The sequence below is a fragment of the Amblyomma americanum genome, chromosome 6, assembly GCF_052857255.1.
Source record: "Amblyomma americanum isolate KBUSLIRL-KWMA chromosome 6, ASM5285725v1, whole genome shotgun sequence".
In the NCBI taxonomy this organism is placed as follows: domain Eukaryota; kingdom Metazoa; phylum Arthropoda; class Arachnida; order Ixodida; family Ixodidae; genus Amblyomma; species Amblyomma americanum.
This window is the reverse complement of record NC_135502.1, coordinates 175,138,783-175,153,211: the sequence shown is the minus strand read 5'-3', so window position 1 is coordinate 175,153,211 and position 14,429 is coordinate 175,138,783. Positions and strand designations below refer to the sequence as shown.

Here is a 14,429-nt window from a genome sequence, read left to right as displayed (position 1 = left end):
AGCTATATTTTTATATAAGAGGTCCCATTGCAGTATATTGCTCCGGGACCTCTTTCTGCATGTGTGTATATACATACATGTTTGATGTATTTAAACTTCATTTAGCTTACGCAAAAGGTTGGTTGTGGGGATGGCAGTTATTTTATTTTTTAACTAGGGTTCTGCGAATATTTGACAATTTCAATACTTTTCGAATGGCATTCACTACTTGATTCGATTTGCATTGCACTTTCACTATTTGAATGAATCAACCCTCCAAAACGTTCAGAAATCGCGGATTTCTTGTTCACCTAAACTCGTGGCGAAACATCGCGGCATTCCCAAACGGCAGTTATCTTGCACTAGTCACACGAAGACAAAGAAATGGGCTTTGGCAGGGCATGTAATGTAAAGGCAAGATACCTGATGGTCTTTAAGGGTAACTGAGTGGATTCCAAGGGAAGGAAAGTGTAGCAGGGGAAGTAGAAAGTCAGGTGGCCGGATGAGATTAAGAAGTTTGCGGGGATAGACAAAGTTAATTGGACAGATATCGGAGAGGCCTTTGTCCTGCAGTGGGTGCAGTCAGGCTGATTCTGATGATGATGAGTCACACGAGTTAACTTGTTCTTTCCTCATAGAATTGACTGCCAGCACGTAGTGATGCTAGGCTTGGCATAAAATAAATGCGCTGACGGCCCTCGAGAGCTGCCACCACTCGCCAATCAAAAGACGAAGTGCAGCACCATGCGGCATTTCAATGCATCTAGCCATGATGCTGTCAAATGCTGGCTATGAACCTCACTAGCAGTGATCCTCTCGTTTTAGATCACTATGACAAGATTTGCGCACACATGAAAGCGGCCCAGCTTGTGGAGGATAGCACGACTACTGCGGTTGTTTCACAGCGACTACTTTGACTGTTCTCAATTTTCATTAATTAGAATCTAGAAACTGCGTTATTAGGCCACAGAGACCAATAAAAAAACATACAACAGAAATGACTGGCTCAAAGCCGACCTGCGCAACCACACCCCATACTAAAGGCATGGTTTCGTTTTCGTGCCTTCACAATTTGTGGCAGTGTTTCGGTGGTTGAGGCCCACCACAGGGCTTGTAGTCCAGCTATGTGTTATGAACGCTGCATTTTGGGTGGCATTCCCCAACCAAGCGCTTTTCCTGCAGGTAGCTGCTCTTCTATCCGTTTCGAGAGCCGTCCTGTAGCATTTTGCAGCAGTGCATTGCCTCACTGTCAATCGCTGATGTCACTCCTCCAGTAAGGAGGTACACATCTGGCCATCACACTATGCTTCATGGCAGAATTCAGGAAACTCCTTTCTCATGTGAGCATGATTTATTAGACTTCTTTCACTGACAGCAACTGTTATTCAGAGAATTGTAAACAAGGTGTTAGTTGATCTAAAACCAAAGCTCATTGCTATTACTACTACATGACTCCTACTTTGTTATTTATTGCCTGGCAGGCCTTACCAGTACAACAAATTATGCTGATGATGGGTGGAAGCAAAATTTGTTCGCAATATTTGTTTCTTTGCATAGCTCTCTTTCATAGAAAACCATCTCTCTTTATTTTGAAGTATGTGTACTGATAATAAAAATTATTGAATTTGATTTGTGAGCAACTTTTGTTACACGTATTTGCCTCACACCCAAAGATTTGATATTCGCACACCTTTTATAAATTTTTTATCTGGCTCTGTTTTACAGAGCATTTCGTCTGTAATTTAACTTGGCAGTATTAAAAAAAATATTACAAAAATACTGATCAAATATTTGATTCAATTCACACTCAGCTTTTAATATTTGAATTTGTTTTCAACCCTTTCAAAAAGCTAGTAAAAAGCACCGTTCTATGCGAAAGCGTCTTATTTGTCATTACGACATGATAATGTTCATAATGGAGATAGCGGTCAGGTAGTCAGGAATACGCCGAAATAGGCTTCTAAAAGAAACTGTTTACGGGGCTGACTCATGCCCACAAAGAACTGAATAACTTGGTGGTGGCAAAAGCAGCATCAAATAGAATCCCTGTTGCTTCCAGCTGTGCTCAATTGAAAGCTCGCAACGAACCATTGGGATAAGGCACCAAAGCAACTGCAGCAATCTGGAACAACGTGGAAGCAGTTGATTATTTGCGATGTCTGGTCGCATCTCGCGCCACAAACAGAATGATAAAGCCGCGGGCCAGTGCCTCTGAGCGTGAAAAAAGTAAACAGTACAAAGATTTGCAGCAATAATCTACTGGCACAAGCTAACTCCTAACTTGCCAGCAGGCCTCGTTTCGACAGCATTCAGCACTGTTCTGCAATGGGTGGCACACAGGCACTGCCAAACAAGAGTCAAATATATATAGTACATAGCGTTTTGCGATATACCGGTCGAGCGGAAAAGGGCTTCAGGTCGTATAACATAATACCCAATCAACAGCCAGTCCTATACTAAACTAAGCGGCACAGTGTTTGGCCAAATATTCCCCCAAAATAATATCCCCAAAACCTGCACATGTCAAAAATCATGCAGGGGATTAGGCAGGTATGCAACAGGAAGCCTCACTTCAACAGTACACACAATGGTGATCAAGATTTAAAAGGCATGATTATCCATTAATTTTAATGCTGAGCCAGTGGCTAGCCCCAGAACGGAATGCAGGCAGCATCCAGAAAAAGACTGAATTACAAAGACAGCTGGGGTGAGTGTGAACTGCGAATGGCAGTCAGTAACTCTTGGTGAGAGATGTCTGTAGAATAGGGTTGGAGTAGCTGTGTGCAGCAACCACTCACGGGGTAATGGCCAGCCGGTAATTTACAATTTAATGAGTAGCACTGACTCTGACAAAGTAAGAGGGGACACTTAAGTTCCACCTTAAGAGCATGACGCGATAGCATATTGGATTAATTTCCATATATGCAGAAGGTAATTCTCAGCCTTACATTCATATATCCCTGGGGGTCCTCATACCGCTCCTGGCACAGTGGTGCAGCGGTTAAGTGATGCGCCACTGCCCTGCAATGGCAGGTGTTGTCACCAGTGGGCCTTGTGTGACCCAGGTCCAGAGCAACCAATCATTAATTTAACTGGGACCTTCCATGGCAGGCAGTTTGCTCACAACCCGGAGGGTAGGTTGTGATGACACCTCAAGGGCACGTGACCTAGGTGGCCCACCTGCCTCCTGGGTTGCTTCACTGGGGATTTTTCGTGGATTTTTCGCTCACCATCAACGCCGCCGGTTTTTCTCCTTTACGCTATCGCATTAAAAGGGGGCCACAGCCTACGAACAAGAAGACCGCTCACTTGCGACTGTCAATTTTTGTAGGCCACCCAGAAAGAGAAGGGGATGTGTGCTTGCTGATGCCACCACTGTTATTTTGCCATATGCGCCGTGTACAGCTACTATTGCTATAGCTAACTAATAGCAAGCCCTCCAGGTGATGCTACACTCACCCCAGCCAAGCACGCCGAGACCGTTGATCATGGTGGTGTGCGAGTCAGCTCCCACCAGGCTGTCCGGGTAGAGACAGCCGTTGCTGTGGAACACTACACGCCCCAGGAACTCTAGGTTCACCTGGTGCACGATGCCCGACCCCGGCGGCACAATGCGCATGTTCTGCAGCGCCTGGGAGCCCCACTGGGTGAGCAGAGAAGAAGAAAGGGGATTTCATGCACCTCCCTTCTCTTTTGGGTTGAGAAAAAAGACACAGACAAAAGTACGGTCCTTTATTCCTCCTTCATGCCACACCACTTCTTCAGCCGCATCTTTTCTGGCGCTGGTTCGTCAACCATGAACTATCAACAAGCCCGAATCCCGTTTGGGCTTGCCTGTCTTCAACCAATGATTCCACTCCTTCTGGCTCCGTTATCGCTGCACCGACCAGCAAGATGAATCCCAAGAATGTGAACAACCGCTATAATTTAAGCGAGCCCTAATGGAATTCTATCAAAGAGCTAAGATTTCACAGCCCAAAGCCCAATATTCAGGTTTATTTGCCTGTATTAGAATGCTTGTTCACGCCACATTTTGACATCCTTGTTTTCTCACCGCAGTGCTAAATCTCTATTCATAAATGTGACTGGTGCCTTATATAGTAATTTATTATGAATTTATTATGTATTGTATACAGTGCGTATATTATCTTCTTGCCCCCTTCTGTTCATGTATGAGGTGTAAGTGAACACTGTAACCATGAAAAACATCTACCTTGTAACGGTTCTACGGCCAACAGTATCAATAAATAATAAAATAAAATAATAATGATCACTAAGGCTGTATTGCAAAACACACAACAAGAAAGCGCAACTGTTTTCAATGGCTCACATTTGACCACCAAAATGCCAGTGCACAGCCCTTTTCTGCAATGAGGCCATCATAGCCTGAACAAAACGGGTGTCAAGAAATCTTTCAGCATAGATGAGAGTTCCCAGAACTGAAAAACCCATGCAAATCTTGTGCCCCACTGCCACATCTTTGAAACAGCAACTGACTTTGTGATGTTCTAGAGGCTTACATTGTAAACAGTACATGTTACGCGCTCACCTCCTAGTATCTATTTTCTATTTTCTTAAGGTGCTTTGAAAGCTAAAAAAAAATGGCAAAAAATTATTTTTTCAAAATTGCTGTATCCACTTGTATGGCCTGTTTTTTTATGCTCTCCTGAAGTTTCAATGCTGAAATCGACCAGGAAGTGCTCTAAAACAACTGTTTCATGAACCGTGGTGGCTCTGCATTGCGGAGAAACACTCAAACAGATGCTTTTCACCCTTATGGTTTTCTGCCTAGATATTCCTCCTGCGAAACAGATTTCTTCATAGGACGAGCTGTCGGGCTAGTTGGTGCTGATCCATTGTGGTTGGCAGCGCTTAGACACATGGACATGGAACAGAAACAAAAAAGACGATGGCACAGCCATCGTCTTTTTATCGTGCTTTATCTATCTTAACTCCGGTTGTTTTGTTGCACTCATAGCACCATAGTTCAGGTCAAGACATTCTTTTTTTCAAATTTGTGAATTTTAAATTTCTTGTATGAAATTTTCTTATCGCTTTACACGTCAACGAACACTGCATCGCAAAAATAAAAAAAAAAACAAATTTTGAGCTTTGCAAAAAATAAATTAAATTGGAAAAAGTCCGGGATTTTTCGTTAAATACAGGGTTCATTACATGCAGTTTTTGTGAGAACACTCGAAAGGCTAATGCAGAATGGAAACCAAACTAAGAGATAAACGTAGGTGAAATCACTTTGAAAATATGCACAGAAAAGCCCGTCAAACGCGCAGAAACGTGTGATTGCGCTGACAGTGCAACTGTAGCAGCAGCCACCACCACCTCCGTCGCGGCTCATGCGACACCACTACAAGTGGGGTGGGGAGAGTGGCCGAGCTAGAAGAGAGCGTGTGCGTTGTGCCACCACCGGCTGCAGAGGCACCTGCTTCTTCACGAATGTTCCCTTTCTCAGTCTGCCCGCCTATGCTGGCCCAGGAAACGACGTCTTGCGTTGCTGGCACACTCCGCCTTCCCCGCTCTTCATGCGCGAGAGTCATCGGCACCGAAAACACATGAGCAACTGTGCGGCAGCGATAGACGCATGCTGCTCATGCCGCACCGTTTCACTATGTCGTATTATTTTTCGCTGCTCTTGAGCAAGGACTGTTGTAGTGCCACGTGGTATGACGTTCCAAAAGCGGAGATATGCTGACGGCGCTGTAGCATGGTGCATTTTGTCAACAGCGGTCACTCGTGATCGCAGACGTTTCTTTTATGTCAGATCGTGCTTTTTCATCGTGGAAATTTTCTGCCAATTTCGTAACTTAGCGCAAGCTAACAAAGAGTCGGTGCAGCAAGTCTGTTATGTCACGGTCAACCCCTGCAACACTTTTGTTACATGGAGATCTCAAATACACATGCATCAATGGGGGCGACATTGGGGAATTGAGAAACTGTAATATAGAGGAATTCGCTATGTAACTGTATAAGAATGTTTTGAGCCGTAGCAGTGCAGCAGGAATGCAGTGAATGTTGAACCAGGCTTCTGCCACATTCTCTTAACTCTGTAGCCTTTTCATAAAATTCAGAGAAAAAACATATATTATAAAACAACTTGCTAAAGATGCAACAGTGGCATTATTCAAAAACTATTTCTAATATGCTCAAAATATTTCAAGTAACTAGTACATAAATAAATACATTTCTTGCTGAAAGCCGCTTTAAGGAGGCGCTCAACCACGGTGTGTTCACCGTGCATGGTAACACGACTTTGCAAGTGCCAACTCTGAAGCGCATGCTTAAACCTTTCAGTCCAAATTAAAACTGTTCAAAATAAAAAATTTATATCCAGAGACTAGCATGTGTAGGAGGAGATAATGCAAAAAGATCAGAAAATGAAAGTTTTGTCGGTTCTTAGGAAGCTTTTTTTTGCATGATTCCAGATGGAATCACTGGAACTTAGTGGCTACGAAATGCTTAGTTTTGTAATTTCTTTAAAAAATTAGTTCTATATCAACTGCTTTGAAACTGCGCTTGCCTCTGGTGGAATAGAGGGTACCACAGTTCTTATAATGAATACGCGAGAATGACAAGACACACAGCTTGTACCTCTTTTACCTTAATTGGTTGCGGGTCTGTGTACAGTCAGGCCGGAAAGAAACATGAACACACATATGTCATAGTTTTCTACTTTGCAGCGAGATATTCCTTTACAACCGGTTTATGAATATGTACTTCGGTAGACCATTTACCTGGAAGCAGAATCAGCCTAGTTGTACAGTGCAGCTGAAAGTAGGCACTAAAATATTTCGTTTTGTTGGTATGCGCTGTTCGCATTTCATTCCAGCCTGACTGTACAGTCCTATGCAAGAATCCTCAAGTTGGTTGAAGACCTGCACTTGTTCTTTTGAGACATGCTGTGTAAGAGGCAGGGCAAGCATGCTGCCAGTCTCCGGATTTCCTGCCTTGAGCTCACAGCATCTACTTACTGCCCTCACGGAAAATTTGTCATGCGAATTCACAAAGATTGAGTCGATGCAGGAAGGTTGGAAGGATTCGTGTGGAGAAGGTGCTCCTTGCAATGGGGGGTTTGTAGTCATGATTTTTGCCTTGTTCAGCAGTGTCATGCTGCATCCACAATACGGATTTTCTGTGATTACTTTTTGTTCGGACAGCACGAACTGCTGGGCAAGTTGGTTGGCTTTTCAAATGTTGATAGCTGGATTGCTGGAAACTGAAAACTGCAGGACAATGCAGAACTAAGCGGTAGCGCAACTGTGCCGAGTGTTGAGTTACCACTCAGTTCTGTGTCGTTGTGCAGTTTTCAATTTGCTGCCATGGGCAATATTCCATAGAGGCTCAAAGCTTATGCGTTATGCCTTCGGTTGTTGTAGTTGCTGACCTATGCATGAAGAACGTTTTTTTCTTCATCGAATGAATTGACACCTCAACACGTGTGGTGGGCCACTTTTGAAACTGCTTCCTTTTCGCATGAAAAGTGTTTACATCGAACACAGACCTCTTTGGAGGAAAAAAAACGTTCACTGCTTCATATAGATTGTGAAAGAGGCGACATTTACATGACACAAGCAGGCACAGGTAACTCCAAATGACCGCGCTACTTATTCTACAACAGGGCCTTCAGGTCCCAGCGGTTCCATTTGGAATCAATATTAGTGCTTCTAGACCTGTTTAGACAAGAAAGAATTTATTTTAAAATAGTAACGTGGGGCTTAGCATTGCCTTTCCAGGTGATTAGAGAAAAGCAATAATGGCTTTCTTTCTTCTACACGGTGCCAGGAAGGACGTGGCACCAGGCGATGGCGACAGCAAAGCACGCGGAGTTCCTATACCCTTCTCCTACCTAGTAGGATATGTCAGTCATGTGAAAGGCCACTAACATATGTTGATGATTTGCTAAATGTTGGAACTACTGCAAAAACAGCATGAATTTCTGCTCAATTCATGACTGGTGGCCTCTAAATTATCTTTGGGTCTGAAAAGATTAATCATGGAGCAGCAAGCCTTGTGATGCTCGCGGCAAAAAGTAATGCCAGATTTGATTGGAAGCTTTAAACCATGGTGATATCTAAAACCTGGAAGGGCAACTTGACTGTAGTGTGTGCACAAAAACCAATTCTTTCCCAAGTCGCTTAAACATAAATTCCTGTTAACTAATATGTACTAGTCAAGGGTTTAACAGAATTTTCCCCGCATCAACAGCTTCTAGGACACCCTAGGGTGTCATTCCTAGAACATTCCTAGTACAGGCTGCAGTCAGTAAAACAAAAGTCACCGTTCATTCAAGTTTTACAAGCAATTGTTGTTGTTTTTCTTCATAACAAACAGCTATATTGTTGCTGCGAAGCATGGAAAAAAGCTTAATTACTGTGTACCTAGTTTATACAGTAGTAGAACAACGAACAGAGAAGAAGACAAACAAGATGCTCAACCCCACAGTGTAGTTCTAACAACCTAGCTTGCAAGCATGTTTGTTAACAGTAACGCCTGCCACTTGAAAGCCCTTATTTTCCAGAAACTTCAAGAGCAGGCTTCCAGGAGCACCAAGTACATAGTGATGCAACAAGACGGATGAATGCATGGATAGGTAGAGCGCAGCATCAATCCTGTGTTCCAGGTTGTAGTCGTTCGCACTGTCAGCGTAACCTGACAACTGTGGCAGCAGAGCGAAATGCCACCTGCCACGCCAAGAGCAGAGGAATGGAAGGTGGCTGCCATGGGAAGGTCCCGGAGTGTGGCTAGCAGCATAACATGCCACTTGTCAGTGTTAGCAGGTGGCGTGTGAAGAGCTGTGCTCAAATTTCACATTAGCAACTATCATATTTAGCATAGCACCACCTTGCCCAACATTGTTATGCTTCCTGCTGTTTTCCATCTGTTTCCTGATCAGAGGGCAGTTCTGAACGTTTTCATCTTATTTTAGTGTTGAGTATTGAGAGAGACGGAGAAGATAGCCACGACCTCAAAAAAATTGTCATCATCCGTCGTACTATGTCCAGCGCAATATTTTGGTTTATGGTTTATTAACGTCCCAAAGTGACTCAGGCTATGAGGGACACCGTAGTGAAGGGCTCCAGAAATTTCTACCACCTGGGGTTCTTTAACGTGCACTGCACACATCGCATAGTACACGGGCATCTAGAATTTCACCTCCATCGAAATTCAACTGCCACGGCCGGAATCGAACCCGCATCTTTCGGGCCAACAGCCGAGCGCCGTAACCACTCAGCCACCGCAGCGGCTCCCAGCGCAAATTGGTGGCTTCTCCCACGCAGTCAGCTGTCCTGTGCTAGCTTCCCAATTTCGTTTCCAGTTTGTTTCAAACCCCAGGGTTTTGGAAAGTTGGGCTTGGGCCATCCTTGAGGATTGTTTGGATAATTTCGCACTCCACTATAACATGCCAAACTGTTGCTGGTCCTTTTACAAACACGCCTCAGGCTATTATGCACCCACCTTGAGGAAGAGGAAGCGCTCCTTGTTGCGCTCAAACTCCAGGTCCTGGTTCTTCTGGAGTGCATCTGCCCTGCGGAACAAAGGGGACCCCTGCAGACACCGGGCACCCCCATTCTCCTCTGCACGGCTCCAGACACCAGTGGTCGCACAAGGGCACGTGGTGGTGGACAGACAAGCTCTGACAAAGGAGAACCTAAAGTCATAGTCCTCCGTACTCCAGTGGTTTTTTGAACATCTTCAGATTACGATCACATTCCATTCCTCACTCACTGCAGCACACCAAACTGTTTTTCTCAATACCACATGGATTTATTATTACACCGCACATAGTGCAACTACCGAAAAACACATACACCAGAGAAACAAGGACACTCTGCATGTTCATGTCTTTTTTTTCTGTCCCCACTAAGCCTGACACATACCAGCAAGCCTGCACGCCTACTCCGTTACCAGCTGTGTCTTTTCCCTAGTTTGGTTTATGGTTTGGTTTATGGGGGTTTTACGTCCCAAAGCGACTCAGGCTATGAGAGACGCCGTAGTGAAGGGCTCCGGAAATTTCGACCACCTGGGGTTCTTTTACGTGCACTGACATCGCACAGCACACCGGCCTCTAGAATTTCGCCTCCATCGAAATCTTTTCACTAGTGCTCATGTTTTTAATGCAATAGCATTTAGGTTGTCGTCTCAAAAAAAATTTCCCGCTTCTCTGTCCCGAAATTCCCTGACTGGTTGAGAGGTCACATGAGCTTGTGACATAGTCACAGCCAGCCTACCGTGGATGATGGCAGCTGGCCCAACGAATTGTGAGCAACCTGCCCATCGTGGGAGGTGGGGATTAAAGGGATGGTTGGTCAAGAGATGTCACTTGTGATGTCATCACAATCTGTCCACAGGCAACCTGGCCAATGAATTGTGAGCAACCTGCTTGAAGGCACTCGCACAATATAGAAGGTGATGACTCATGCATATCACATTAAGGGAATGGAACTAGTTCCAACCAGAGCTTTGATAGGAAAATAGCAAAAGGAGCATTAGATATTCCTTGTTGCCACCATAGCAGGCCACGTAAATTCTTTAAGAATGTGGTTAAGAAGGTTCCCAAAGTGTTTCGCTGGTTCCACTATGCGTCACAGACACGAGTTCGAGTGAAGCAGCCCTTGCACAGTAGCAAAGCTTCTAGATGGAACCTGAGAGGAATGACAAGAAGCCGGCTGCTTCTACTCTGCATCAAAAAATGACTGATGAACCTGAGCAGCCATTTTTCTGCTACACTATTTAAAGGTGGAGCAAAGCAAAGCAAAACTTGAGTACAATGTTTTGCCAGTTGGTTGCATAGAGTGAGTTACAGGGACGCTATTAGCATCGGTTGTACCACGTATATTCCAGTTTTTAATTAGCCCACAAAAACAAGTTCATGGTGCTGAAGGTGTCACTACACAGTGGCGGTTTTTAGCAGTGGATATGACATCATCAGGTGGGAGCTTGACGAATGAACAAACAGTAAATATACTGCAAATTGCCTTAATAAATGAAGAATGTTTTGCATCAGATGACCTTGCACCTCTCTGTACACATTTATGACCAAGCACACAGCACTTAAGGCTGCTCTCTATGTATCTGAGAATGGCCTGGCAGAATCTGATCGAGCCATTGCATTCTACAAGCGTTCGTTTAGGTCCCAATGAAAGATGCAAAGAAAAAAGCCATTCGTTTCACATTTGCCAGTGCACATCGTCAGCTTATGGAGGATCACCAGGTGGTGGCGCCAGATGGCACCAAGTTCCCGTCAACAGCGCGCCCACCTGCCGCATCGGGACCAATCGGTGTGTGCGCAGTGGCAAGGCATGGTACACAATAAGCGGTGGCGGTAGTGGTACAAGCTGTGCTAAATGTATCTTGCGCATGTCGTCACTCAACTTTTGATATGTCAGGGAATGCCACTGATAAATTTCCCTTCTGCGCCATCGACATGACTATGATGGACCAGCTGGGCGTCCACGTGGTTGTTAACTATAACGATGGAAACTTCCGCGACCGATGTGCTCAGGTAGGCTGTTTTGATTGGTCCTACCCAATGGCGTCATCAGGAAAGTGAAATGGGAATGGGAGAGTGGGCCCTGGTGCAATGCGATGAGATAAAGCGTGACATCTTTCCTTTTTTTCTTTCATTGCTGTGCATGTGCGCGGTATGGTATGTATGTATGTATGTATACGCCGCGCAGCAATAAAGTTTTGTCGAAGTCAGTACTTTGTGGTGTTTCCTTACTTGTCAGTGTTTGTCTTTGCGCTGTATTATTGTAAGCATGATTTACTAACACGCTCAGCAAGTGGTGTTAAGAGAACGGGAACCACTGCGGAAATAGAGTTGAGGGCAGCATTTTGTTTGCTTGTATTTTGAATAACTGCTGTTCTTATGTGCCGATTCCTGTAATTCTTTTTGAGTCAGCATCTGTGTGACATACAGAATTCACCAGATGTACAGCCGGCATCCCTTCAAGCAGTTTTTCCAGCCCCTTTAAGGCACTGTACATTAAAGCAACTCCGGTGTTTTTTGCACCTCCATAAATTTTACTGAAACTTTCAGACTAAGTGCTCTCCACAAATCTCGTCATTTGTGCCAAATTTCACAGCTGGGCGACGTCTTATTGCAGCACAGATGAATTTTAAAATTATAAATTTCGTGGCCTCAACCAGGTTATTTCTACAAGCAAGCTTGTGTGTGTGACGTCTCAGGTTGGCACACTCATTGATATTCACTCTGCGTTTGCTTAAGGAAAAAAATTCATGCTTGTGTTTGGTCACCTCAGATGAATAATGACTCCAGCTGTCATTTACAGTTGCCAGTTTAGCCAGTCAACATGCACAAGATAGGTTTTTTGAGAGTAAGTACTTGTGACTTCAAAGTTTGGCTGAAACCCAGTTTCAGTTTCCTGGTTTCTGCCACTTTAAAATGCTTGCAATCGGTATTTTGAAAAACCTTTTTTTGTACCATAGAGGGGGGGCTCTATAAAATGCGATGTAATTATCAAATGAATGTGTTCAAAAAACCATCGAGTTGCCCTCTAAAGTGCAATGACGGTGAGCACACGTACACATGTCGACGCCTTCTCAAAGTGCAGTTTCTGTATGAATAATCGCAAAATAAAAAAGAAAATGTGTTTATTACCCAATGCTAAAATGCCATGTGTGTTAATTGTACAATTGTATCTACTGACAGCGATGATGGTAGTGAATTTTTATGACGCAAGGGCATCTGCGGCCAAAGAGCGCCATGGCACAAGGTATTTTCATTTGCTCAAGGTGGGGTCAAAGACCCGTTCCCCAAGAATTTCACCCTGATTAAGCCAAGCACCAGGCCAGGGGAAGCTTGTACCCATTTTATCACCAGTGGTTTCCCGGCGGCACTGGGAATCGAACCCCGCACCTCCCGCATGCAAGGCAGATGCTCAACCACTAGGCCAACGCTGCGGTTCCAATTGTATCTACTATCTGACTAAATAACTGCATACAGCCAGCACAAGTAGCCAAATAATACAGATGCTGCACAAGCCACTGGCCTCATCAAAAAGCAGTGTGTCTGTGTCTCTGGTCAGAATATAATTCACAAGTTAAAAAAAAGCCATTTTTCCTGCTCTCCTCGTCATGTTTGAAAGCCCCTGCACACCAAGTCTACTGGGCATCGTACAGACCTCACCACGTCTTCAAAGAGTGTGTCACACACACTTTGATCTATGTCCGAATCTGCACTACACCATTATGTGTACAGCAAAAAGAGAATATTTGTGCAACAAGAACGTTGCCCAAAACATAGCCAGCACCACTGGAGTACGATATCCACCCTACATGACCATCCAGTGGGCCCGACCCAAATGGGCTCAGGATAGCTCAGCATGGCTCAATCCAGCCCAGCCCGGCCTGGCCCAGCGTGCCATGCCTACATACAGAACCAGTGAGCACACCCAACTGGAAAAAATAATTCAGCACAAACGAGAAGTTTACTACAGTCAATGGATGCAATGAATGGAGAGAATTAGAAAAGAAAAATGGGGTTGACTAAAACTAGGGTTTTGAATTTTCGGAGTTTATCTTATGGAGCCCACTGCCTCAATTATGGCATAAGAATGCATGGCTCGAGCACACCCATCCTGTGTCACTCGAGTGCGAGCAGGTGCATCCAAGTGCAACATCCCTGCGCATGTCCAGCAAGTTCTTCACTGGCAGCACAGTGAGCATGTGCATGATCTAGCTAGCAGCTAGATAACAATTGAACTAGCAGCGCACGTGAGAGACCAGCACAGGCACCGGCGTCAGTGAATCTCCTTTCTTGTATATTTTAGTGCCGTTTTGTTACCCTGTAATAAATGGTGTTGTCTGCTGCTCATGGTGCGTTACTCGTCAGGTAATACAGTTAAACCTCAATGTAACGAAATCCTCAATATAACGAAGTATTCCAGTTTTTGTAACTTCACATCCATAAAACACTGGGTATTTTCAGTTTCAATCTAACAAAGTAGATTTCGCTGCACTTTCAATGCAAGGAAATTTCACTGCTGGCTAGAAACAAAATGAACTTGGGGGAATAAATCATCGCGGACACGAGTGGCTGGGCAGAGCCAGTGCCAAAACACGCATCGGAGTTTGTACGTAATGCGAGAGCCACCTGACCTTCATATACAAAGCATATAGGCAGACACAACTTTGACAACGGTCATTGTAGTGAGTGTGTCGCCGGCCACACCATTTTGGGCAGCGCGGGCGAGGCTGGCACGAGCGTCTGCGCAACTTTGGCAGCCTGCCAGGTCAGCCCGCGGCTCTCACTATCTCACCCAAGACCAGCACCGAATGCGATGTGCTGCCTGCGCTCAAAAGCAGCGCACCGCGTTCATCGCGTTTACAGATACCCAAGGCTAGATAAAAGGATTGGAAGGGTCAGTGCCATTGGCACACCTTTCAGCTGCAAAGCACGTTGTGCTTCACAT

At 44.8% G+C, this 14,429-nt stretch overlaps 1 protein-coding gene across 6 annotated transcripts in view; it reads right to left on the bottom strand.

Moving 5' to 3' along the window:
• Positions 1-14,429, bottom strand: part of LOC144094185 (cytoplasmic aconitate hydratase-like) — a 393,589-nt gene that overhangs the window by 335,932 nt on the left and 43,228 nt on the right. For 5 of the 6 annotated variants that reach the window (XM_077628105.1, XM_077628107.1, XM_077628108.1 and 2 more), the window contains 2 exons: positions 9,451-9,520; positions 3,439-3,622 (listed from right to left, as the gene is read on the bottom strand). In XM_077628105.1, coding sequence (XP_077484231.1) covers positions 3,439-3,622; positions 9,451-9,520 — 254 coding nt within the window. Of the gene's footprint in view, positions 1-3,438; positions 3,623-9,450; positions 9,541-14,429 lie in introns of all 6 variants that reach the window. The other variant, XM_077628109.1, reaches the window with a different exon arrangement.